This window comes from Esox lucius, chromosome 3 (genome assembly GCF_011004845.1).
Source record: "Esox lucius isolate fEsoLuc1 chromosome 3, fEsoLuc1.pri, whole genome shotgun sequence".
NCBI classification, from domain to species: Eukaryota; Metazoa; Chordata; class Actinopteri; order Esociformes; family Esocidae; genus Esox; species Esox lucius.
Genome location: NC_047571.1, coordinates 33,644,052 through 33,669,927, shown reverse-complemented (window position 1 = coordinate 33,669,927; position 25,876 = coordinate 33,644,052). Strand labels below are relative to the sequence as shown.

General features: G+C 42.4%; 1 protein-coding gene across 3 annotated transcripts; it reads right to left on the bottom strand.

Annotated features, from left to right (window-relative positions):
• Positions 1-655: 655 nt before the first annotated feature.
• Positions 656-23,914, bottom strand: LOC105009852 (GTPase IMAP family member 8-like). 3 transcript variants are annotated; one of them, XM_034291414.1, is made up of 9 exons: positions 23,749-23,914; positions 12,521-12,547; positions 11,993-12,327; positions 9,670-9,684; positions 7,596-7,667; positions 3,505-4,122; positions 3,262-3,330; positions 2,583-2,657; positions 656-2,390 (listed from the first exon to the last, which is right to left on the bottom strand). In XM_034291414.1, the coding sequence occupies exons 3-9, from the start codon at positions 12,225-12,227 to the stop codon at positions 1,639-1,641; spliced, it is 1,836 nt and encodes a 611-aa protein (XP_034147305.1). In that variant the 5' UTR covers positions 12,228-12,327; positions 12,521-12,547; positions 23,749-23,914; the 3' UTR covers positions 656-1,638. The 3 variants fall into 3 exon arrangements, with proteins under 3 accessions (XP_034147305.1, XP_034147306.1, XP_010867574.3); XM_034291415.1 differs by lacking the exons at positions 12,521-12,547; positions 23,749-23,914 and adding an exon at positions 10,362-10,450 and having other exon boundaries at positions 11,993-12,075; XM_010869272.4 differs by lacking the exons at positions 9,670-9,684; positions 11,993-12,327; positions 12,521-12,547; positions 23,749-23,914 and adding an exon at positions 8,857-8,938.
• Between the last annotated feature and the right edge of the window lie 1,962 nt (positions 23,915-25,876).

The window sequence follows — 25,876 nt, the reverse complement described above, 5'->3', positions numbered from 1 at the left end:
ACCTTCCATCGCCAAGCTGAGAAAAAATCCTCAGTTGGATTGAGGGTGAATGTGGTGGAAGGAGAATCATTTGGCTCTGGGGGTGGTTGGTGAGCCACGGGCCCTATGTTGTCTTTCCAAGGGTGGGAAAAAAGTTCATACACAGCATCAAGGAACACCAGAAGGACTGCAGTTAGTGTCTGTGTATAAATAGTCAATGAGATTGTTAGCTCTCATGTGGATACACTGAGCAGGCTAGATACTGAGCCATGGGGAGCAGAAAAGAACTGTCAAAAGACCTGCATAGCAAAGTAACAGAACTTTATAAAGATGGAAAAGGATATAAAAAGATATCCAAAGCCTTCCAAATACCAGTCAGTACTGTTCAATCACTTATGAAGAAGTGTAAAATTCGGGAATCTCTAGATACCAAGCCAAGGTCAGGTAGACCAAGAAAGATTTCAGCCAAAACTGCCAGAAGAATTGTTTGGGATACAAAGAAAAACCCACAGGTAACCTCAGGAGAAAAAGACAGTGCTCTGGAAAAAAACGGTGTGGTCATTTCAAGGAGCACAATCCGACGATACGTGAACAAAAATGAGCTGCATGGTCGAGTTGCCAGAAAGAAGTCTTTACTGCACCAATGCCACAAAAAAGCCTGGTTTCATATGCCCAACAACCCCTTGACACGCCTCACAGCGTCTGTCACAACATAATTTGGAGTGACGAGACCAAAAGAGAGCATTATGGTCCCAACCATAAGTGAAATATTTGGAGCGGGGTCAACAAGGCCTATAGTAAACAGAATACCACCCCCACTGTGAAGCATGGTGGGGGCTCACTGATGTTTTGGGGTTGTGTGAGCTCTAAAGGCACAGGGGAACTAATGAATATTGATGGGGAGATGAATGCTGCATGTTATCAGCAAATACTGGCAGACAATTTGCATTCTTCTGGACAAAAACTGCGCATGGGACACTCATGGGACTTTCCAGCATGACAATACAAATGTTCACCAGTGGTCTCATCCTATTTAAAAAATGACCAATGATACTGAACAGCAAAGAATAAAGACAATAAGATAAAGACTAAGAACCAAATCATTGCATAATTCTTTATCTGTTCATCCTTCTCCTCTATCTGTCTATCCTTCTCCTCTATCTGTCTATCCTTCTCCTCTATCTCTCTATCCTTCTCCTCTATCTGTCCATCCTTCTTCTCCAGTACTGAGTGAGCTTCACTGACCTCTTTTAAGTTCTGTCTCAGTCTCTCTATTTCTCTATTCCTTTTCCTTCATTTTTCTACTGAACTCTGTCTGTGAGATCATGATATTCCTCTGTAACTCAGGTAGGATTATCTTCATCAGGTTTCTCTCTGCTTCAACTCTGGCCTCTCCTTCATATCTCTCCATGATCTCCTCAATCTCCTGTTTGTGTTTCTCCTCCATCTCCTTCCTCTCATTCTCTTTCTCCTCTATACATTTCTCCAACTGTCTCTCCATCTCTTTCCTCCTATCATACTCTCTCTTCAACCTCCTCTCCAGGTCTCTCCTCTTCTCCTCATCTCTCTCTTCTTCCAGTTGTCTCTTTAGATCAGTAATTTGTTCCTTCAGTATTGTAATTTCTTCGTTGAGGTTCTGTATTTCTACATCTTTCTCCTTCAGAGATTCTTGCAGTTCCCTCTCTCTCTTGTCTCTATTTCATGTCTCAATTTCCTATCCTCCATCTCCCTCTGGATCTTTCTCTCCATCTCTCTGACCTGGACCTCTGCCTCCTGGTAGGTCTGACTGCAGTAGAAGCTCTCTCTGTTTCCTGACACCATCTCCTCTATCTTCTCCAGCAGCTCTGGGACCTGAGTGTCATGGGTCCTGTCCTTAATGTTGAGGACATGGTATCTGCTCCCACACTTCTCTACAACCTCCTGGAGGTCCTGACTCCCTACTTGGAGAAACTCCTCAATGCTCTGCTCTTTCAGGCTGTCATCATGGGTGAATAGAATCACAGTGTGTCCCCAACACCCCTCCCCAAACCTCTCCTCCATTCTCTCCAGCACCCCTCTCTCCTCCTCCTTGGAGGGCTCCACTGGTATGACCAGGAGGAAGGCGTGGGATCCCGGGGCAGACAGACGGACACAGAGCCCCACATCCTGTTTGATCTCCTCCAGAGAGAGTCCAGGACAGAACCAGTCTGGAGTGTCCACCAGCACCAGGTGTCTCCCACACACTTCCCCCTCTCTCCTCACACTCTTCTGGGTCACTGCAGAGGGGCTGGCCTGGGCCCCAAACTCCTCCCTGCCCAGGATGGTGTTTCCTGCTGCCCTCCTCCCAGCACCAGTCCTCCCCAGCAGCACCAGTCTCAGCTCAGACCCACTGGGAGACACTGGGGAGTCTGGACTGCTGCTCTCTCCTCCCACTGTAACACAACACACATCACTGGTCAACACACTGACTCTCTGGATGATGGACCACTTCAGCATAAGTAAGTATGAATAAGTTATTAGATACACATTTGTAATGCATATTTAATAACAGTAATACCTACGAAGTATACAATAAAGTAAGTCACTATCAGTAATTAGTTCTTATATTGATATGATCAACTCACTGTCTGGAGGATCTCCAATACTGCGTCTCCTCCTGAGTGGGATTCTGGATCCTGTATCTGAAGTGTCTCCATGTTCTACATCACATCAAATACAGTTACAAACATTTATAATGGAAACATACATGATCACATTAAGAGTCTTTAGGAACAGTTCTGGGTTGAAATTAAGGTTTCTTCTAAGTATGAGGTGTTGAGGTAAACATGAAGCTCCAGCAGGACGGGGGTAGATGCAGATCAATGGGTTTTAGGACAGGATAGAGGAAGATACACAACAGGGGGCAGTAAGGATAAGGTGGGGGAAGATAGCATTTTACTTGTGTGATAGAACAAAGGGAATGTGTTTTATTGACATGAGACAGATGGCAGCATCTTACCACACCCCTTTTCTGTCTTTATATACTGTTGAAATTATGTTTTGAGTTAGAGATTCCTCAGACGATTATGTGTGTGTAAGCGGTTGACGCATCTCTCTCATTTGCAAATGATTTAATAAATGAACTGTTAATTTGTGCTAAGAGTATTTCGTCTCTGTACTTCCTTCTAAAAGAGTTCTGATCGTTGAATTACCGTCACAGATCCCTCTTCTGTTGTATCATATATAAGTTACTGTATCTAACTCACCAGTCATCTGAGGTCTCTTTTCTGTTGTATCACATTTAAGTTACTGTATCTAACTCACCAGTCATCTGGGTTGAGGTCTCTCTTCTTAGTCTCTCCATCTCAGTCTTCACATCACATACCTGTTGAGCTGAAACGAGGAGAGACAAGATCTGCATTCTGTGTCAAAGTCTCTAGTCAGAAATATGATGCAGTTAGATCTTATAAACAATGTGATTAAAACATTCATAACTCATTAGAATCTACAATAATCTTACCATTGAGGAAAGTTCAGTAAATGTATTAATAGTTTTAATAATCTCACCCAGTTTATCATTTTCCTTGTTGACATCCTCCACTTGTATGTCTTTTTCCTTTAACTGTTTTTCTTTCTTCTCTAGTAGTTTATCTTTCTCTTCTAGTTCCTGCCTCCAATCCTTTAGTTCTCCTTCTCTCTCTTCCAGTAGTTTGTCTTTCTCTCCCAGTCGGTGGTTCCTGTCCTCTAGTTGAAGGTCTTTTTCCTGCAGTAGGACTCTTAAGTTCTCTACTTGGGTGTTCTTGTCCTGCAGGTCCTTTCCCAGTGTCTCCAGTTGTCTCTTAGTTTCTTCCACCTCTTTGACAGAGTTCTCCAGTTGTCTCTTAGTCTTCTCCTCCTCTTTGACAGAGTTCTCCAGTTGTCTGTTTGTCTTCTCCTCCTCTTTGACAGAGTGCTCCAGTTGTCTCTCTTTCTCTCTCATTTGCTGGGTCATTTCATCCAGTTGAGTGTCTTTCTCCAGAATATGTTTGATGTTCTCATTCAGTTGTTTTGTAGTTTTCTCCAGTCTGGTCTCCGTGTCCTTCAGTTCTTTACTCATCTCCTCCAGAATTGAATCCTTCTCTTTTATCTTCTCTTCAAATTCCTTCAATGTCTGCTTCATCTCTTCTAGTCTTTCTTTGTAAGACTCTTTCATTTTGAGAAGAACAATGATTGGTTTTATTTATACAAATTAGAAATGCTCCTTCAAAAATTATTTGTTGGTTCAATCTCTTATTCATTAATTTCATGATTAATTCGTTTTTCATTGTCTGATGATAAAATCAACCCATTTACATTTTATTTGATAATTAAAACGCACTGGTGTCTTCATTTCCTTGCTATTGATAAACTAATTCACTATCAGTAATTAATTCCATGATTTATTGCATCATGGTATTTGTCATTTACTCTGTGATTGATTGTGTTCTTCATTAATGTGAACTAAAACATTCGGCCTGGCAAAAGTATTCAGATCACAGACTAAATCTCAAAATTACGAGTTGTATATTTACTGAATGTCTCATATTTCTGTTTTTGAAATTTCATCTAAATACAGTGGGGAGACTGTACAAGTATTTGATACACTGCCGATTTTGCAGGTGGTTTTATAATTGGTTTTATATTTGAGTCTGAAGTTTGCTTGTTAATAGTGCTCCCAAAAACAAGAGTGTAATCACTGCCTTGTTCTTGTTCTTTGAGTAGCCATTGCTTGTATATAGAGTGGGGAGAACAAGTATTTAATACACTGCCAATTTTGCAGGTTTTCCTGCTTACAAAACATGTAGAATATCTGTAATATTTGTCATAGGTACTCTTCAACTGTGAGTGACAGAATCAAAAACAAAAATCCAGAAAATCACATTGTATGATTTTAAGTAATTAATTTGCATTTTATTACATGACTTAAGTATTTGATACATCAGAAAAGCAGAACTTAATATTTGGTACAGAAACCTTTGTTTGCAATTACAGAGATCATACGTTTCCTGTAGTTCTTTACCAGGTTTGCACACACTGCAGCAGGGATTTTGGCCTTCTCCAGACCTCCAGATCCTTCAGGTTTTGGGGCTGTCGCTGGGCAATACAGACTTTCAGCTCCCTCCAAAGATTTTCTAATGGGTTCCGGTCTGGAGACTGGCTAGGCCACTCCAGAACCTTGAGATGCTTCTTATGGAGCCACTCCTTAGTTGCCCTGGCTGTGTATTTTGGGTTGTTGTCATGCTGGAAAACCCAGCCACGACCCATTTTCAATGCAATTACTGAGGAAAGGAGGTTGTTGGCCAAGATCTCATGATACATGGCCCCATCCATCCTCCCCTCAATACGGTGCAGTCGTCCTGTCCCCTTTGCAGAAAAGCATCCCCAAAGAATGATGTTTCCACCTCCATGCTTCACGGTTGGGATGGTGTTCTTGGGGTTGTACTCATCCTTCTTCCTCCAAACACGGCGAGTGGAGTTCAGACCAAAAAGCTCTGCTTTTGTCTCATCAGACAACATGACCTTCTCCCATTCCTCCTCTGGATCATCCAGATGGTCATTGGCAAACTTCAGACGGGCCTGGACATGCGCTGGCTTGAGCAGGGGGACCTTGCATGCACTGTAGAATTTTATTCCATGACGGCGTAGTGTGTTACTAATGGTTTTCTTTGAGACTGTCCCAGCTCTTTTCAGGTCATTAATCAAGTCCTGCCTTGTAGTTCTGGGCTGATCCCTCACCTTTCTCATGATCATTGATGCCCCTGGGGTGAGATCTTGCATGGAGCCCCAGACCGAGGGAGATTGACCGTCACCTAGAACTTCTTCCATTTTCTAATAATTGCGCCAACAGTTGTTGCCTTCTCACAAAGCTGCTTGCCTATTGTCCTGTAGCCCATCCCAGCCTTGTGCAGGCCTACAATTTTATCCCTGATGTCCTTACACATCTCCCTGGTCTTGGCCATTTTGGAGAGGTTGGAGTCTGTTTGATTGAGTGTGTGGACAGGTGTGTTTTATACAGTTAACGAGTTCAAACAGGTGAAGTTAATACAGGTAATGAGTGGAGAACAGGAGGGCTTCTTAAAGAAAAACTAGCAGGTCTATGAGAGCCAGAATTGTTACTGGTTGGTAGGTGATCAAATACCTATGTCATGCAATAAAATGCTAATTAATTATTTAAAAATCATACAATGTGATTTTCTGGATTTTGGTTTTAGATTCTGTCTATCACAGTTGAAGTGTACCTATGATAGAAATTACAGACTTCTACATGCTTTGTAAATAGGAAACCCTGCAAAATCGGTAGTGTATCAAATACTTGTTCTCCCCACTGTATGTGTAGATGATAACTTAGATTTCCCTCATTGGTTTAACTCAGTGTGTATGTTTATTAACAGAGTATATATAATAGGGCCGTCACGTCATTGCAATTAACAATTTAATTGTCTATATTGTAAATTTTCTGCCACTAACACCCCTAATGTTAGTTACTTAATATCTTCACAGAAAGTTTTACATTTTGTTCCTCTTTAGCCAACATGGAATCAATGCAGGCAAACTTTTAGCAAGCTACTGATCCTAATTCAGTTTTCCCTGCCCCTGCCTGGAGCCAGGCCCAACAGATGCAGCTTCAGGCTCAGCAGCCCTTTCTGTCCATCCCCATACCCCTGAACCAGTCCTACTCCCTGTCTGTCCAACCCCATACCCCTGAACCAGCCCTACTCCCTGTCTGTCCATCCCCATACACCTGAACCAGTCCTACTCCCTGTCTGTCCATCCCCATACCCCTGAACCAGCCCTACTCCCTGTCTGTCCATCCCCATACCCCTGAACCAGCCCTACTCCCTGTCTGTCCATCCCCATACCCCTGAACCAGCCCTACTCCCTGTCTGTCCATCCCCATACCCCTGAACCAGCCCTACTCCCTGTCTGTCCATCCCCATACCCCTGAACCAGCCCTACTCCCTGTCTGTCCATCCCCATACCCCTGAACCAGCCCTAGTCCCTCCTCTTCCTTCCTCCTCTCTTCCTCCTCCTTACTCCTTTCTTCCTTCTCTTCTCACCCCTGTTTCTCCTTCTCTCCTCTATTTCCTTTTCGTCTCCTTTTCTCTTCCATTTCCTTCTCTCCTCCTCCAATCCACTAACCTCCTCCTCCACTCCTTCCTCCTCCTCCTTCACTCCTATTTGTCCTCACCTACTCCCATTTTCTCTGCTCTATTTTACTCCTCTTTTCCTCTCCTCTAGTTCTCTATTTCTCCTCTCTTTACTGATCTCCTCCAACACTCCTCTATTCCTCCTCTCTCCTTCTTCTTATCTGTTCTTCATCCTTCTGTCTTTTATTCATTGTCTTCATATTCTCTTAACTTCCACTCTTATTTGATCTGTAGTTGATTTTATATTTTCAAATAATCAATGTGTATTATTGTGTATTATAATGCAGTATTGCTGAATCCTTGGTGCTGATTGGCTAGATTTCTTTATAGAACTAATGTAATGATGACTGGGTCTATAGCAACCAGAACATGAATGAATATGAAGTAATTTACACAAAACTATTTATTATATCGGTCAAATTACATCAGTCATGTTTCCTAAACCAATCCTCTATTTATTATATCATCTCCTCCAGACTCTCTCATACTTACCAAGTTCATCTGCTGATGTCTCCCTCATCAGCTTGTCCACCTGGGTCTCATGTTGTAAATAGTCTTTAAGCCCTGTGGTGTAAAACTGAGAGGTGAGTTCTGAGTTGGACAAACAGGACCAATCAGATTCCTCCATTTCCTCCATCCTCTGTCATGTGGAGAGTGTGTGAACCAATAGGATGTGCTAAGTGTCATTAATAGGATGATTGACTGTCTGTCTGCATGTGGTGATGTAATAGCTCTGTTATTGATGATTTCTTCTGTTTGTTCTCCTGGGAAATTGACATCCTGATCCCCCATTAAGTACAATGTTTTGACCAAGATACACCGATCAGCCATATCATTATGACCACTGACAGGTGAAGTGAATAACACTGATAATCTCATTATCATGGCACCTGTTACTGGGTGGGATATATTAGACAGCAAGTGAACATTCTGTCCTCAAAGTTGATGTGTTAGAAGCAAGAAAAATGGGCAAGTGTAAGGATCTGAGACTTTGACAAGGGCCATTTGTGATGACTAGATGACTGAGTCAGAGCATCTCTGAAACTGGAGCCCTTGTGGGGTGTTCCTGGTCTGCAGTGGTCAGTACCTATCAAAAGTGGTCCAAGGGAGGAAAAGCGGTGAACCGGTGACAGGGTCATGGGTAGTGTTGGACCAATAAACACTTTTTAAGGCCGATATTTTTGAATTGATGTGTCTGATAACCTATTTAAATGCAGATATTCGCAAACTTTTAATTTGAATCAAACGTATGGCAGAAGAATTCCACATTTGCGTCACAGTTTAATATCCAAAGACTCAATTAGGAAAATACTCTACCTTGCTTGATTGTTCTTAGGACCACTGAAAAATTCAAGGATCACAGCAGCATATTTATTTTAAAGACAGATGAGGCCTTTCTGTTAGCGGTGGCTGGCAGCAGTTTTTAGATCTGAACACCAGCAGGGCATCTTGATCAACTATATGAAAGGGATTATCGGTTTGGCTGATATCAAGGGGCCGATAACAACTAAATTAGTAAAAGGCAAACATTTTATTGGCATCGATATTCAGCCAGGCCGATAATCGATCTAAAACTAGTCATGGACGGTCAAGGCTCAATGATGCACGTGGGGAGCGAAGGCTGGCCTGTTTGGTCCGATCCAACAGATAAGGTACTATGGGAAGAGGCAGTGTGATGCTTTGGGCAATGTTCTGCTGGGAAACCTTGGGTCCTGCCATGCATGTGGATGTTACTTTGACAGGTATCACCTACCCAAGCATTGTTGGAGACCACGTGCACCTTTTCATGACAACGGTATTCCCTGATGGCATTGGCCTCTTTCAGCAGGATAATGCACCCTGCCAAAAAGCAAAAATGGTTCAGGAATGGTTTGAAGAACACAACAACGAGTTCAAGGTGTTGACTTGGCCTCCAAATTCCCCAGATCTCAATCCAATCAAGCATCTGTGGGATGTGCTGGACAAACAGGTCCGATCCATGGAGGCCCCACCTAGCAACTTACAGGACTTACAGGATCTGCTGCTAACATCTTGGTACCAGATACCACAGCAAACCTTCAGAGGTCTAATGGAGTCCAGGCCTCGACAGGTCAGGGCTGTTTTGGCGGCAAAAGGGGGACCTACACAATATCAGGCAGGTGGTCATAATGTTATGTCTGATCAGTGTACATATTGGGTTCTATGTTTTTATGTCAGATATACAGTATTGTGAGAAGAGGTGGAGCTATGTAAACCCAGGAGGATGTTAATAAACAACAAGACAGACACATTAATATTAATTCAATCACCCAATAACATATATTCTGATCCCCCATTGGCAAGGATGGATACCAAATATGAAACAGAATTCGGAGGTTAAAATCATTATCTTCAAAGCATCATTTTACAATTTTAAACTACAGTATTAGTATTACTAACTAAAACAAGTGTATTTTTATTATGACACATAATAAACACATTGGGTTCTATGTTTTTATGTCAGGTATACAGTATTGTGAGAAGAGGTGGAGCTATGTAAACCCAGGAGGATGTACATAAACAACAAGACAAAAAACTATTAACTCACCCCGTAACATACTTCCTGATACCCCATGGACAGCCAATATGAAAAAGAATGTATAGGTTAAAATCACTACCTTCATACCATCATCTTACAATTCAAAACTACAGTATTGGTATTACTAACTAAAACAAGAGTATTTTTATTATGACATATCGGTTTCTATGTTTTTATGTCAGAGATACAGTTTTGTGAGAAGAGGTGGAGCTATCTGAACCCAGGAGGATGTACATGAACAACAACAGACAAATAAATATTAAATCACCCAAAAACGTATGCTCTGATCCCCCATTACCAAGGATGGACACACAAAATGAAACAGAATGTTAAAATCATTATCTTACAATTCAAATCTACAGTATTGGTATTACTAATACTAACTAAAACTACAGTATTGGTATTACTAATACTAACTAAAACTACAGTATTTTTATTATGACACGTGTAGTATTGTGAGAAGAGGTGGAGCTATCTGAACCCAGGAGGATGTCAATAAACAACCACAGACAATTAAATATTAACTCACATAAACAATTATATAATCTTTATCAAGGATGGACAGACGATATGAAACTGAATGTATTAGTTATTATCATTATCAATATGAATTCACCATACAAGGATCCTGATCCATAATCCAACATGGAATCCATTAATAATCATAATATGAAACAGAATATATTAGTTATTATTATTACCTTCAAATCCCCATCTGTCACATTATCCAATCAAATACCACAGTGATGTGATGTCATCAGAGAGGTATTAGTGTTCATCACATTCATCACTAATGACAATCAAGAGACATGACCAGTAATGTTGGAATGGTTATAATGATTTATGACATCTAGATCAAAGCTCAGACTGGTTGTAATATGTATTAAAACTAGTTAATATTCAGTATTAATATGGTCTATTACAGTATTTCTGAATTACTAGAACACTAAAATCCATTTGCAAAATCAAAGTTGCAAGTGCACAAACCACTTTATTGATTGTGTACAAGTAAGTAATCATGTCCAGAGATTATACAGCACTAGTGAGTTACTGTACATCTTTACTGTGTTGAATGTAATGCAGCACATGTATACAGAGGCATGAAGCCTGGAATGCTGTGTCATTTACGTTACTTCAAAAATGAATTTTTGTTCATTTCTATAGAGAATGTTTCAACTGGATTCCATGGAGAGGCCTCATGAGTGCATCTTCTTGGATGAAGCTGTCTTCAATCTCACCAAGAGGAGAAGGAGAGGCCGCAACATTATTGGTCAACGTGCCATTGTAGAGTTGCCAGGGCAGCGTGGTGGCAACGTAACCATATGTGCTGCCATCAGCAGCTACGGGGTTATTCACCGCCATGTGACTGTAGGGCCTTACAACACTGCCCATCTTATGACGTTTCTGTATGCTCTACAGGAAGCACTACTGAGACGTGAACAGAGAGGTGATGGGCAGGCAGAGCATCCCATGTATGTGGTAATCTGGGACAATGTGAACTTTCACCCTGGTCCTGGAATTCGTGAGTGGTTTGAAAATAACCCACGTTTTATAAATGTGTGCCTACCACCATACTCGCCCTTCCTTAATCCCATTGAGGAATGTTTTTCTGCATGGAGGTGGAAGGTCTATGACAGAAATCCTTATGCACAGGAAAATCTCATTCAGTCAATGGATGCAGCATGTGACAACATTGGAGTGGAAGCGATTCAAGGTTGGATTCTGCATGCTAAAGGATTCTTTCCCCGTTGTTTAGCAAGGGACAGGATTGCCTGTGACATTGATGAGGTCCTGTGGCCTGACCACGCCCAGAGGCATGATGCTGAGGCAGAATGATTCCAAGATATTGCTTGCTATCTGCTGCATATTTTGTTTGTGACTACATATATATGTGTGCAGGATTGTGCAAGTACTTCATAATAAATATAATTTCCCCCTGCTCTGCCCTGAGTACAGTGTTTTGCATTTATCTCTGTAGTGTGTAATGACTGCTGTGTAGTGTTTATGCATTAGCTGGATGTGTGTGTTATTTGAAAACAGTGTTTGGTTTTCAGTAAAGATAACAGTTCTGAAGCAATTGTTTGATATAGCAAGACAAGTCAAAGGTTTTGACAGTGTAGCTTAAGTTTGTGATTTGTGTTTAAAGTTTTGAGAAAGCGAGAGAAACATTCAAAACATTTGTTTTAGCAATTCAGAAATACTGTCATGTGTAACTCCTACTATGACCTCCTACCTACATGATAAAGTATATGTGTGTTGTAGAGGGAAAGACACTGGTTGGGGTTGTTGTTTAGGTGATTATAATCATGGACTGGAGTTAAAGATCACTTACCTTCTTTGACATCTAAATACATTACAGTCTCCTCCTCCTGTTCTCCATGGATGACCTGACAGATGTAGACTGCAGAATCTGACTCCTGTGTGTTCTTCATCCTCAGAGACACATTTCCTCTCTCCATCTCCTGGGTGTTCAGACTCAATCTGCCCTCATAGCCTCTCCTCTCTGTCACCTGACCATTCTTATACAGGTAAATACACTCTGTGTACTCAAACCACCTGATTGTCATGGTAACAGCACTGGTCTCAGGAGAGAGGTGACAGGAGAGGATGACGTCCTCACCAACATCACCCGATTGTTTTTCTCTGTGGTGATGAGTTTAAACTGATCTGTTCAGAGAGGAAACACAAACTCAGTTACAACTCCTCATCAAACACATTTCATCCAAAAACACAGTTACACATCAAGACATACTGAACCACAAACTCATTTCACTTTCAGTAGTGGTTTTAATGTTGTTGTTTTAATTTGTCCAGATATGTGATATAAAAGTTAATAATGGATTCTAACATGGTGACTTACTATGATCTCTGGACTCTGCCATTTTCCCTGTAAAATAAAAACATCCATATTTACATCATTACACATATTCACTTCTTTAATGAGATTGTGTTTCTTTCTGAACCACATGGATATAATAACTCTTTCAAAAATACAACACTGTTTCCAAAAAAGTTGGGACGCTGTGTAAAATGGAAAGAAAAACCGAATGACATGATGTGCATCGCATCGCATCGCATCATCTTCCGCTTAATCCGGGGCCGGGTCGCGGGGGCAGCAGTCTAAGCAGGGATGCCCAGACTTCCCTCTCCCCAGACACTTCCTCCAGCTCTTCCGGGGGGACACCGAGGCGTTCCCAGGCCAGCCGGGAGACATAGTCCCTCCAGCGTGTCCTAGGTCTTCCCCGGGGTCTCTTCCCGGTGGGACGGGACCGGAACACCTTCCCAGGAAGGCGTCCCGGAGGCATCCGAAACAGATGCCCAAGCCACCTCAGCTGACCCCTCTCGATGTGGAGGAGCAGCGGCTCTACTCTGAGCTCCTCCCGGGTGACCGAGCTTCTCACCCTATCTCTAAGGGATCGCCCAGCCACCCTGCGGAGAAAGCTCATTTCGGCCGCCTGTATCCGGGATCTTGTCCTTTCGGTCATGACCCAAAGCTCATGACCATAGGTGAGAGTAGGAACGTAGATTGACCGGTAAATCGAGAGCTTCGCCTTACGGCTCAGCTCTTTCTTCACCACGACAGACCGATACATCGACCGCATTACTGCAGAAGCTGCACCGATCCGTCTGTCAATCTCCCGTTCCATCCTTCCCTCACTCGTGAACAAGACCCCTAGATACTTAAACTCCTCCACTTGAGGCAGGCACTCTCCACCAACCTGAAGTGGGCAAGCCACCCTTTTCCGACTGATGACCATGGCCTCGGATTTGGAGGTACTGATTTTCATCCCCACCGCTTCACACTCGGCTGCAAACCGTCCAAGTGCATGCTGAAGGTGCTGGCTTGAAGGGGCCAACACGACAACATCATCCGCAAAGAGCAGAGACGAAATCGTGTGGTCCCCAAACCTGACACCCTCCGGCCCCTGGCTGCGCCTAGAAATTCTGTCCATAAAAATTACGAACAGAAACGGTGACAAAGGGCAGCCCTGCCGGAGTCCAACATGCACAGGGAACAAGTCTGACTTACTGCCGGCAATGCGGACCAAGCTCCTGCTTCGGTCGTACAGGGACCTGACAGCCCTTAGCAAAGGACCCAGGACCCCATATTCCCGAAGCACCCTCCACAGGATGCCACGAGGGACACAGTCGAATGCCTTCTCCAAATCCACAAAACACATGTGGACTGGTTGGGCAAACTCCCATGAACCCTCCATCACCCTGTAGAGGGTATAGAGCTGGTCCAGTGTTCCGCGGCCTGGACGAAAACCACACTGTTCCTCCTGAATCCGAGGTTCTACTATCGGCCGTATTCTCCTCTCCAGAACCCTGGCATAGACTTTCCCGGGGAGGCTGAGAAGTGTGATCCCCCTATAGTTGGAACACACCCTCCGGTCCCCCTTCTTATAAAGAGGGACCACCACCCCGGTCTGCCATCCCAGAGGCACTGTCCCCGACTGCCACGCGATGTTGCACAGGCGTGTCAGCCAAGACAGCCCCACAACATCCAGAGACTTGAGGTACTCAGGGCGGATCTCATCCACCCCCGGTGCCTTGCCACCGAGGAGTTTCTTAACCACCTCGGTGACTTCAGCCCGGGTGATGGACGAGTCCACCTCTGAGCCCTCATCCTCTGCTTCCTCAATGGAAGACGTGACGGCGGGATTGAGGAGATCCTCGAAGTATTCCTTCCACCGCCCGACGACATCCTCAGTTGAGGTCAACAGCTGCCCACCTCTACTGTAAACAGCGTTGGTAGGGCACTGTTTCCCTCTCCTGAGGCGCCGGATGGTTTGCCAGAATCTCTTCGAGGCCAGCCGATAGTCCTTCTCCATGGCCTCACCGAACTCCTCCCAGGCCCGAGTTTTTGCCTCCACAACCACCCGGGCTGCAGCCCGCTTGGCCTGTCGGTACCCGTCAGCTGCGTCAGGAGTCCCACAAGCCAACCAGGCCTGATAGGACTCCTTCTTCAGCTTGACGGCATCCCTTACTTCCGGTGTCCACCACCGGGTTCGGGGATTGCCGCCTCGACAGGCACCGGAGACCTTACGGCCACAGCTCCGAGCGGCCGCTTCGACAATGGCGGTGGAGAACATGGTCCACTCGGACTCAATATCTCCAACCTCCCTCGGGATCCAGTCGAAGCTCTGCCGGAGGTGGGAGTTAAAGATCTCTCTGACAGGAGACTCGGCCAGACGTTCCCAGCAGACCCTTACAGTACGCTTGGGCCTGCCGAGTCTGTCCAGCTTTCTCCCCCGCCATCGGATCCAACTCACCACCAGGTGGTGATCAGTTGACAGCTCCGCCCCTCTCTTCACCCGAGTGTCCAAGACATACGGCCGCAGGTCAGATGAGACGACAACAAAGTCGATCATCGACCTGCGGCCTAGGGTGTCCTGGTGCCACGTGCACTGATGGACACCCTTATGCTTGAACATGGTGTTCGTTATGGACAAACTGTGACTAGCACAGAAGTCCAATAACTGAACACCACTCGGGTTCAGATCAGGGGGGCCGTTCCTCCCAATCACGCCCCTCCAGGTGTCACTGTCGTTGCCCACGTGGGCGTTGAAGTCCCCCAGTAGAACAATAGAGTCCCCAGTCGGAGCACTTTCCAGCACCCCTCCCAGAGACTCCAAGAAGGTCGGGTACTCTGCACTGCCGTTCGGCCCGTAGGCACAAACAACAGTGAGAGACCTATCCCCGACCCGTAGGCGCAGGGAAACGACCCTCTCGTTCACCGGGGTAAACTCCAACACATGGCGGCAGAGCTGGGGAGCTATAAGCAAACCCACACCAGCCCGCCGCCTCTCACCATGGGCAACTCCAGAGTGGTGAAGAGTCCATCCTCTCTCAAGGAGTGTGGTTCCAGAGCCCAAGCCGTGCGTAGAGGTGATCCCGACTACCTCTAATCGGAACCTCTCAACCTCACGCACTAGCTCAGGCTCCTTCCCCGCCAGCGAGGTGACATTCCACGTCCCTAGAGCTAGTTTCCGTGTCCAGAGATCGGGTTGTCTAGGCCCCTGCCTTCGACTGCCGCCCGATCCTCTTCGCACCGGCCCCTTATGGTCCCTCCTGTGGGTGGTGAGCCCACGGGAGGGCGGCCCCACGTCGCCCGTTCGGGCTGAGCCCGGCCGGGCCCCATGGGGGAAGGCCCGGCCACCAGGCGCTCGCATACGAGCCCCAACCCCGGGCCTGGCTCCAGGGTGGGGCCCCGGCTGCGCCATACCGGGCGACGTCACGGTACTCAATATTTTTTTCATCATTAAGGGGGGTTTGAACCGCTCTTAGTCTGACCCGTCGCCTAAGACCTGTTTGCCTTGGGAGACCCTACCAGGGGCATATAGCCCCAGACAACATAGCTCCTAGGGTCACTCGGGTACTCAAACCCCTCCACCACGTTAAGGTGGCAGTTCAAGGAGAGGGACATGATGTGTCTTGTCCTATATCCTTCTCTTTCTCTCTCTTCTGGCCACACTCGCACTTATGCACACACACACACACACTCTCTCTCCATTACACAAACACACTCTCTCCATTACACACACACACACACACACACTCTCCATTACACACACACACACAACCACATGCACCTTCACTCACCCTCAGCTGTTCCTAGTTGCAACCAGCGATCACACTAATTCTCCCACACCTGTTCTTTCTTCCCTCTGATTGTGTTTGCTACTTCTATCTTCTCCTTTTCCCTGCTTCTTTGCCAGATTATTCCGTGAGTTATCTGTGCAAGAGACTCTCTCTCCTACCTGATGTTCCTGTCTTGTCTGAGTCCTGTCTGGATCTGGGCTGTACATGTACTACGCTGTTTGTGCTGAATTGCTGCTTACTCTACTCTCTGCCCAGTTTGCCTGCTGCTGATGACCTGCCTGAGCAATCTCTCCTCTGTATACTGTATCCTCTCTGGGAGACCCCAGACTTGACGCCACCAGACCTGGTCTTTCCTCTCTGTTACTTGAAGATCGTTTTAGTTTGTCTAACGCCCATATTGATGGCAGTTTCATTAATAATATTCAGGAGAAGGATTTCTGTTCATCTGGACTATTTCTCTTTCATTATTAAAGACATTGCATTATTGCATTTCACTTTTGGGTCTTTTCTCACCTTCTATAACAGATGTGCAAATTATTTAAACCCTATATTCAATAGAACATAGTACAAAGACCACATATCACATGTTGAAATTTAGAAATGTTATTGTTTCTTGAAAAATACATGCCCACTTTGTATTTGACGCCAGCAATACGTTTCAAGAAAGCTGGGACAGGGGCAACAAAAGACCAAGGCTCATTGATGCACGTGGGGAGTGAAGGCTGTGGTCCGATCCAACAGACGAGTTAATGTAGCTCAAATTGCTGAAAAAATTCATGCTGGTAATGATAAGGTGTCAGAACACACAGCGCATCACAGTTTGTTGCGTATGGGGCTGCGTAGCCGCAGACCAGTCAGGGTGCCCATGCTGACCCCTGTCCACTGATGAAAGAGCATACAATGGGCACGTGAGCATCAGAACTGGACCACGGAGCAATGGAAGAAGGTGGCCTGGTCTGATAAAAAATATTTTCTTTCACATCACGTTGATGGCCGGGTGCCTGTGTGTCACTTATATGGAGAACACATGGCACCAGGATGCATTATGGGAAGAAGCCAAGCTGGCAGAGGCAGTGTGATGCTTTGGACAATATTCTGCTGGGAAACCCTGGGTCCTGCCATTCATGTGGATGTTACTTTGACACTTACCACCTACCCAAGCATTGTTGGGTACCATGTGTAACATTTTATGACAACGGTATTCCCTGATGGTATTGGCCTCTTTCAGCAGGATAATGCACCCTGCCACAAAGCAAAAATGGTTCAGGAATGGTTTGCAGAACACAACAACGAGTTCAAGGTGTTGACTTGGCCTCCAAATTCCCCAGATTCCCTCAATCCAATCAAGCATCTGTGGGATGTGCTGGACAAACAGGTCCGATCCATGGAGGCCCCACCTTGCAACTTACAGGACTTACAGGATCTGCTGCTAACGTCTTGGTGCCAGATACCACAGCACACCTTCAGAGGTCTAATGGAGTCCATGCCTTGACGAGTCAGGGCTGTTTTGGGGGCAAAAGGGGGACCTACACAATATTAGGCAGGTGGTCATAATGTTATGCCTGATCGGTGTATGTAAACAAGATCCAGAAACAAGATCCAGAAACACTGTCGCCTTCTATGGGCCTGAGTTCATTTAAGATGGACTGAGGTGAAGTGGAAAGCTGTCATGTGATCTGACCAATCGAAATTTCAAATTGGTTTTGGGAATCATTGATGCCGCGTCCTCAGTGAAAACACTTAGCGCATAATGAAACGAAAAATATGACAAAGGAGACCCTGAACTGTGGAACAGCTGAAATCCTAAATCAAGCTAGAATGGGAAAACATTTCACTTTCAAAACTACAGCAACTGGTTTTTCCTATAATTTCCTATACATTTGTTCCCAGTTCAGACCTAAACAACCAGGTGAGGGTAAAAACTAACCAAGTACAAACCTAATTAATCAATCAAGTACAAGGTGAGAGCAAAAACCTGCAGACACTCGACCCTCTGTGGAACCAGTTGGACACCTCTGGCTTACAGAGTGTTGTTAAAAGAAGAGGTGATGCAATTTGTATTTAGAAGACACTGAAACATTCATGGATGAAATGGACAAAAGAGTACTTAGTGATAATTTTAAGCTTCTATATTAATTATTTTTGTTGATGAGGATACCTATTAGCTGTCTTCAAACCATCAGCTTATGCTGGTTTCCACAAAAAAAATTACAAGATCCAGAAAAGACAATGTAGTTTGACGAGACAAAGAGACAAGAAACATCAGTTGTTTAGCAAGAGTAAACTGGACAGTGTTTTGGAAGTGTTCACCTGGCCATAAAACATGACAGGATGAAACCAAAGCCTACAGAATCTGAATACACAGTACATAAAGAAACTGTTTAGTTTTGTCAGTGTTGGAATGTAATGTTTTGAATATTTGATGGGGTGATTAAATGTTAAATTGTCTAAGTGGCATATCAATAATATTTTTTTGGACTACATTAATTGACTTTCAGTAATGTCTGTTGTATTCTTTTGGACCTGTTCTATTTGTAATTTATGTTATTTAATCAACTTTTAGGATAAGAGTTCAATTAAACCTCAGACAATCAATTCCATGTAACACTTATATTCCTCCCAACAATGGTTTAAGTCCATAACCACGTCATTACTCTAGAATTAAACATAACCATGTCATTACTCTAGAATTAAACATAACCATGTCATTACTCTAGAATTAAACATAACCACGTCATTACTCTAGAATTGAACATAACCAGGTCATTACTCTAGAATTAAACATAACCACGTCATTACTCTAGAATTAAACATAACCACATCATTACTCTAGAATTAAACATAACCACGTCATTACTTTAGAATTAAACATAACCACGCCATTACTCTAGAAATAAACATAACCACATCATTACTCTAGAATTAAACATAACCACGTCATTACTCTAGAATTAAACATAATCAGGTCATTACTCTAGAATTAAACATAACCACATCATTACTCTAGAATTAAACATAACCACGTCATTACTCTAGAATTAAACATAACCACGTCATTACTCTAGAATTAAACATAACCACGTCATTACTCTAGAATTAAACATAACCACGTCATTACTCTAGAATTAAACATGTGCTTGTTCCAGGCACACTCAGAAAAATGTAATTAATCGCAATTAAAGTATTATTATACACACACACACACACATATATATATATATATATATATATATATATATATATATGAATATATATATATATATATATATATATATATGAATATATATATATATATATATATATATATATATATATATATATATATATATATTTATACACACATCTCCCTCTCCCTCCTCTCATTCTTTCTCTCCCATTATCTCTAGGTTGTGAGTCTGATCCTCACATGGGACCTGGTTTTTACGGCATTTCATTGTTCTTGTACTTGTTCAATGACTATAAAGTTTAAACAATTCTAAACTTGATAGCTACGTGCCTCAATGGTTTCAGGTGCCAAAGGAAGATTCAATTAAAAAAGGTAGGCTACATTAAACACAAAATATAACCTTTCAAACAACTTTGTGTTTCTTGCTGTTTGTATAATTAAACTAAAATGTGAAAACTTCTATGGTTAGCTATGCCCAGCTAATTTAGCAAATGTTAGACGTTAGCCAATTAATGACACGTGATTAATAACTCAGATATGCATGTTTTGTGCTAGCCACCCAAGGCCACAGTGTGAGTAAAGTACTCGTGTGCATCATGCAAAAAATGACTCCCAACAGGGAGAACTAATACTAGGTATTCTGGGTGTTTTTGTATTAGTGACATGCATACCCAGGCTGTAGTAATAAACCTGAAACTTACATATGAATGAAGTCATTACCTCACCAAATTATAGGGTGTTTTCCATGTAATAGTCAAAGTAAATGTAGATCGATGCAAATAGTATTGGGGTGGGATTAGTTTGATTTACACTCGGGTAGTTGCATGATCAGAAAAATACTGGACCTCTAATTCTAAAGGATTGCTGTGAATCAGATTAATGGAATCACTGAATGTCAAGTCAACCCTTTCCCTGACCTGGAGAATCAGTAGCCTATTAAAATGGTTATGATATGGATTTATTTAATCACTGGAGTTATATGCAGTTAAGAGTTACTGGCAAATGTATTTTTGAATCAGTGAGGGGCAAGGAAAACAACAGTGTATAATGTTCAAGCAAATTTCTCACTCATACATGGCCGTTAAAGTAAACAGATAAACAGGATTTAGGGAGTTGACTTTCTCTCATCTTGTGTTCATTCATAGCAGTTGTACACTTTTGAAGATCATGGGTGAGGTCTTTTAGCTGCAGGTGGTTCTACACTTGCAGACATCTTACCAGTACAATGCCAAGTCAACGCACTTTTTGCAAATCAACATATTGACGTAATGGATTTTAGAACGACTCTTCACTGCAACTCGAACGATGTGAGGCCCAAAAGGCATGGCACCTGGTCCCCTCCCTCAGGGAATGATAGTGATGGGCAATAGAGGCTTTCTGAAACCTTTCAGACTTGCTTCCAAAAACTGTTAAATACTCAAATGTTTAAACACAGTGCACAGTAGTGACACCTACTGGTCTGAAATAAATATAACATTTTTAACATTTTCTTTTTTTCCATCGTGTTGGATAAGACTTTGTGGCGGAAATGGTTATGAATGCTCATTGATAAGGGGATTTATAAAGCAGAATTCGTATACCTGATTCCTCTTGCACATCCATGCCACCATTGGGACAAAACACAGTGCCAAAGGAGAGGCAGAATACTAAGGGCCAAAGCAACATGCCCCAAAAAGAGGAACCAGAGGGAAAAACAAGTCCCAATGGGCAAGGCTACCAGGCCACCCATCTCCCAAGAAAAAAGGACCAAAGGCACCAGGCATGAAGTCATCAGACTAATGTTTGACCGGGTAACAACATGGACCGGTGACCTTAGATCATGAGTCTCTACTAGATGTCGGAACAGGCCCATGGACCAGTTACTATCCCCCACTGTTACCTGTCAGCAGGTATAGACAACACTGTAGTACACCCTGACCTGTTACTATCCCCCACTGTTACCTGTCAGCAGGTATAGACAACACTGTAATACACCCTGACCTGTTACTATCCCCCACTGTTACCTGTGAGCAGGTATAGACAACACTGTAATACACCCTGACCTGTTACTATCCCCCACTGTTACCTGTGAGCAGGTATAGACAACACTGTAATACACCCTGACCTGTTACTATCCCCCACTGTTACCTGTCAGCAGGTATAGTCAACACTGTAATACACCCTGACCTGTTACTATCCCCCACTGTTACCAGTCAGCAGGTATAGACAACACTGTAATACACCCTGACCTGTTACTATCCTTGCATCTTTAAAATATGTCCATATTATGCTGATATTTTGTATATTTTGTGATGTATTGAGTCTTTTGGCGTGTCTTATGCCTAGAATTAGTGAACATAAAGTGTGCATAATGACATGTATATTTAATTGTGCAAAACATTTATTTAGGGTGTCAGACTCATATATTGTATTTCAATGCAAATTCAGGGGCACTTCTGAAATATTTTGGAGAACCTTCTGGCACTGGCCAGGATGAGTCATCCACCTCCTCAGCCACACAAGTGTCTTCACAAATGTTGAACCAGAGGATCAAGACCCATTTGCTTCCAGTTCTCCCCAGCAGGATTCTGCAGGTGTGTGTGTGTGTGTGTGTGTGTGTATGTGTGTGTGTGTGTGTGTGTGTGTGTATGTGTGTGTGTGTGTGTGTTTGTGTGTGTGTATGTGTGTGTGTGTGTGTGTTTGTGTGTGTGTGTGTGTGTGTGTGTGTGTTTGTGTGTGTGTGTGTGTGTGTGTCGGTACACACACGTGTTTATGTGTACATCCCTGCAGAGCACAAATAAAAAAAATCATTCTGTAAATATTTATGCTCCCATATTGTAGGTAACAATGATGATCTTATTATTACTGGGTTTGTATGTAGGATGTTCCACCACTATAAATGTGAATAACTTGTGTAAACTAATGCCCATGTGCTTTTCATTAGAAATGCCCCAGCCTACAGACCCTGTCTACAGACCCAGACTACAGACCCTGCCTACAGACCCTGCCTACAGACCCTGCCTACAGACCCTGCTGACTGGCCTTCACCTCTGACAAAATTGCAAACAAGATCAGGCAGGTAAAAGTCCACATGGAAGTAGACTGAGAATCATCAAGGTGGGCAATAAGGGTCTAAACACAGGTAAGTCTATACAGGAAGTAGTCACATGCTTGATAGGGTTAAAAACCAACAACACCTCACAATGGAGAAAAGCAAACATAGAACTAATATAGAGGGGAGCAAATGAGACACAGGTCTAAACAATAATGACAAAAGGATAGGCTACGTTCAAAAACAAAAGAAAGAAAACCGAACAAGTTACATTCAAGAACAAACGCATAACCAAAACCGACTAAAACAGAACCTCACACCAAATTCATCATCATTATTCCCAGCATACTCTTTTGCAGGTACATGTTTATTAATTGTTTATTTTACAGATGTTTGTGTTTGTACTTAATATTGATTGATAAATTAACCTAATGCCACAAGCAGTTTAAGTCAATGAAGTTCCCACCCATTACTGTATGTGTTACTGACATACCTGGTTGTTACATTTGTGCTTAGAATAGTATTCCTATACTATTGAAATTGATGCACACAGTAATGCTTTTAATAGCAGAAAATTATCTAGATGTCAGGCTGCACTGACAAACAGAAAATCAAATATCTATGTTTTCTATTCCATTTTGTTAATGTGCTTTCGTTTTTAAAGTTCTCCCCTATTGGTTGAAGGCTCCCTAGTTGTCGGGGGCAATAAGAGACCGCTTATGTCGCTTATGCCTGGAGCTGCCCTGAGGTAGGTTATACATGTTCAGTATTCTACTCCCTGTATGTAGGTTATACATGTTCAGTATTCTACTCCCTGTATGTAGGTTATACATGTTCAGTATTCTACTCCCTGTATGTAGGTTATACATGTTCAGTATTCTACTCCCTGTATGTAGGTTATACATGTTCAGTATTCTACTGCCTGTATGTAGGTTATACATGTTCAGTATTCTACCCCTGTATGTAGGTTATACATGTTCAGTTTTCTACTCCCTGTATGTAGGTTATACACGTTCAGTATTCTACTCCCTGTTTCTAGAACATGTCGACAGTAAGTGTCATGTTAATTACACCTGCCTAAGAGCTTGCTAGTAGTGACACACAAGAAGCCAGTCAACCAAGTATTGTATAGTGCCATATTTATGTATACATAAAATATATTAACTAAATTATTTTATGTTTATGTTTTTCTGTCACATAAAATAATCAAGTATCTTCATGAAAAGTTGATATTGATATTTACTTGTTGGCAAAAAAAGTGAATATGAATAGTTATAATACTCACCACCTTCCCTGGTCTTCACGTCCTCTACTTCAATTTGAAAGTTATGGATGAATATCCAAAATAAGGTTAAACTATTAATTAAAAAACGTAATGTTACCCATGAAGATACTTCTAAACAATGTTAAACCAAACACTACGCAACTTCAGTCTGTACAGGAAGTCTCACTTTCATTTACACTTTATTCATTAACTTTTTATCATGTGTGTCAGATCCAAAGTCCCATGCCGGGTCCAGTTAATATATAACTAGGCTGTGATATAAACCTCAGCGAGTCGAGTTAATATAAACTATTCAAAAAAATTAAGGGAACATGTTTTAATTATCACAGTATAACACCAAGACAATTAAACTTCAGGGATATCAATCTGTCCACTTAGGAAGCATAAGCTGTGATGGTGCGAGTGTAATGAGTGCATAAAAGTGAGAGTAGTTAATTTAGGGTTAATTCTGTCACTTTTGATGATTGATTGATTGACTAAACCAGGGTGGATCAGACATTATGGCTAGGTTGAATATATCCTGATTCGAATCAAAGCGTTGTTAAAAATAAACTGATGACTTGGCTACATGTGTCAAAATAGGTGCTGTAAGTCTGCATTAACTTTTTGAGTTGTGTTATATGGCAAAACCATAAAAAAATTAGCCAGAGATTTTAGTTTTATGTTGCATGAACAATGCTGATTCGGTGACAGCATAGGATAGGCTATTTCAGGGAAACAAAACGTTTGAAAGAACATCTTCTCAAAATGCACAACGAGCATCACGCAAAAATGCTTTCTACACATTAGTTGAGCAGGCAACGGTGATTAAAAACTAGTATTTTTGAGTTCGTAAATACCTGTTTGTGTGTGTGTATCTGCGCATGCGTGAGTGTACATTGATGCGAGACCTCCGGGTAAGATTTGTTATAATCTTCTAATTAGTTGAAGCATGTCGTGAATTTCGATTTTTTCTATGCTGTATTGCGGACCTATATTATGTGTGTTAAATGTTGTTTTGAAGAGATGGCTTGCAATAAGATAAATGTTTGTCTGGTGTAGGTGTTAAGAATTTGCGTGTATCAGAATCTCTGAAAGACGAGGCATCGGTCCGAATGAAAGTGAGTGAAACCCATCCTTATTGGCTCTTTGTTGGCATGGTGACATGTCGGTCACAGATCAACATGTTCTTGCATACAGGTGTGGAATCTTAACCAGGTTACAGTAATTTACATTCTATTGTCCTAACCTAGACTAGAACATCAGGGGGCTGGAGACAGAAGTTCTCATCCTGCTGTATAGGGGGCAGTTTCATTTGTATGTTCATTGTGGGGTTTTAATCCTGTCTCTCTCTATCTGAGCCAGGTGTAAAGTCTGAGTGAGTGTGGCTGAGTGTAATGTATGGCGTTTTAAACTTTGATGGTTATTGTATTCAATCATATTTACCTAACCTGGCTGCAGCATACAATTTACAGTTTTTTACAATCGCTATGACAGTTTTTTCAATACATTTAACAAGTTTCCTAAACTCTTAACGCACCAACACACCTAAAACACACAATTGGCAAAACGGTTAATTTCATGCTCAAAATCACACATTGTAAACTAAACTCCAAAACTAATTTACAAAATACAATAATACACTAACACAATACACTATGTCTAACAAAACACTGCAAACATGTTTCAAAATCAAATAATTATTCAAAACACTAACACATGTTCTCTTCCAACAGGAACATTTAGTCAATCATAACACAATGACAAAAAAAACACTGTCATCAGCTGAAATTACAGAAACTGCATTATTTTATGCATCAGGTCTGCCCTTATACAATAGACAGTATATTGTATTGATCATAGATTGTGTTTTGCACTGCAGTTTCTTTTGATGCCTCTCTACATTTTTGTTTTGTTGGGTTTAGTAAATGCATGCATTTTGTTTCTTTTGCTGCAGAAATTCAATACAAAAAATGAATGACCATCTTAGAGTAGCTTTATAGAATGTACAGTTTATGAAAAAAAAAAAGACAGAGACAGAATTGCTGCAGTAAAGACTTTACTTGTAAAAGGACATTGCTGCAAGATATACAAACAGAAAAAGCACTGGAAAAATAATAACAAAAACAAAGTAATCTTCTAATCTGCC

Bases quoted from the DNA above. Each gene is read 5' to 3' on its own strand.
- LOC105009852 (XM_034291414.1), bottom strand. From the start codon at position 12,227: ATGACAATCAGGTGGTTTGAGTACACAGAGTGTATTTACCTGTATAAG. The intron at 3,331-3,504 runs GTGAGATTATTA...TCCTCGTTTCAG, and splicing joins CAAGGAAAATGATAAACTGG to CTCAACAGGTATGTGATGTG. The intron at 2,658-3,261 runs GTGAGTTAGATA...GATGTGATGTAG, and splicing joins GACCTCAACCCAGATGACTG to AACATGGAGACACTTCAGAT.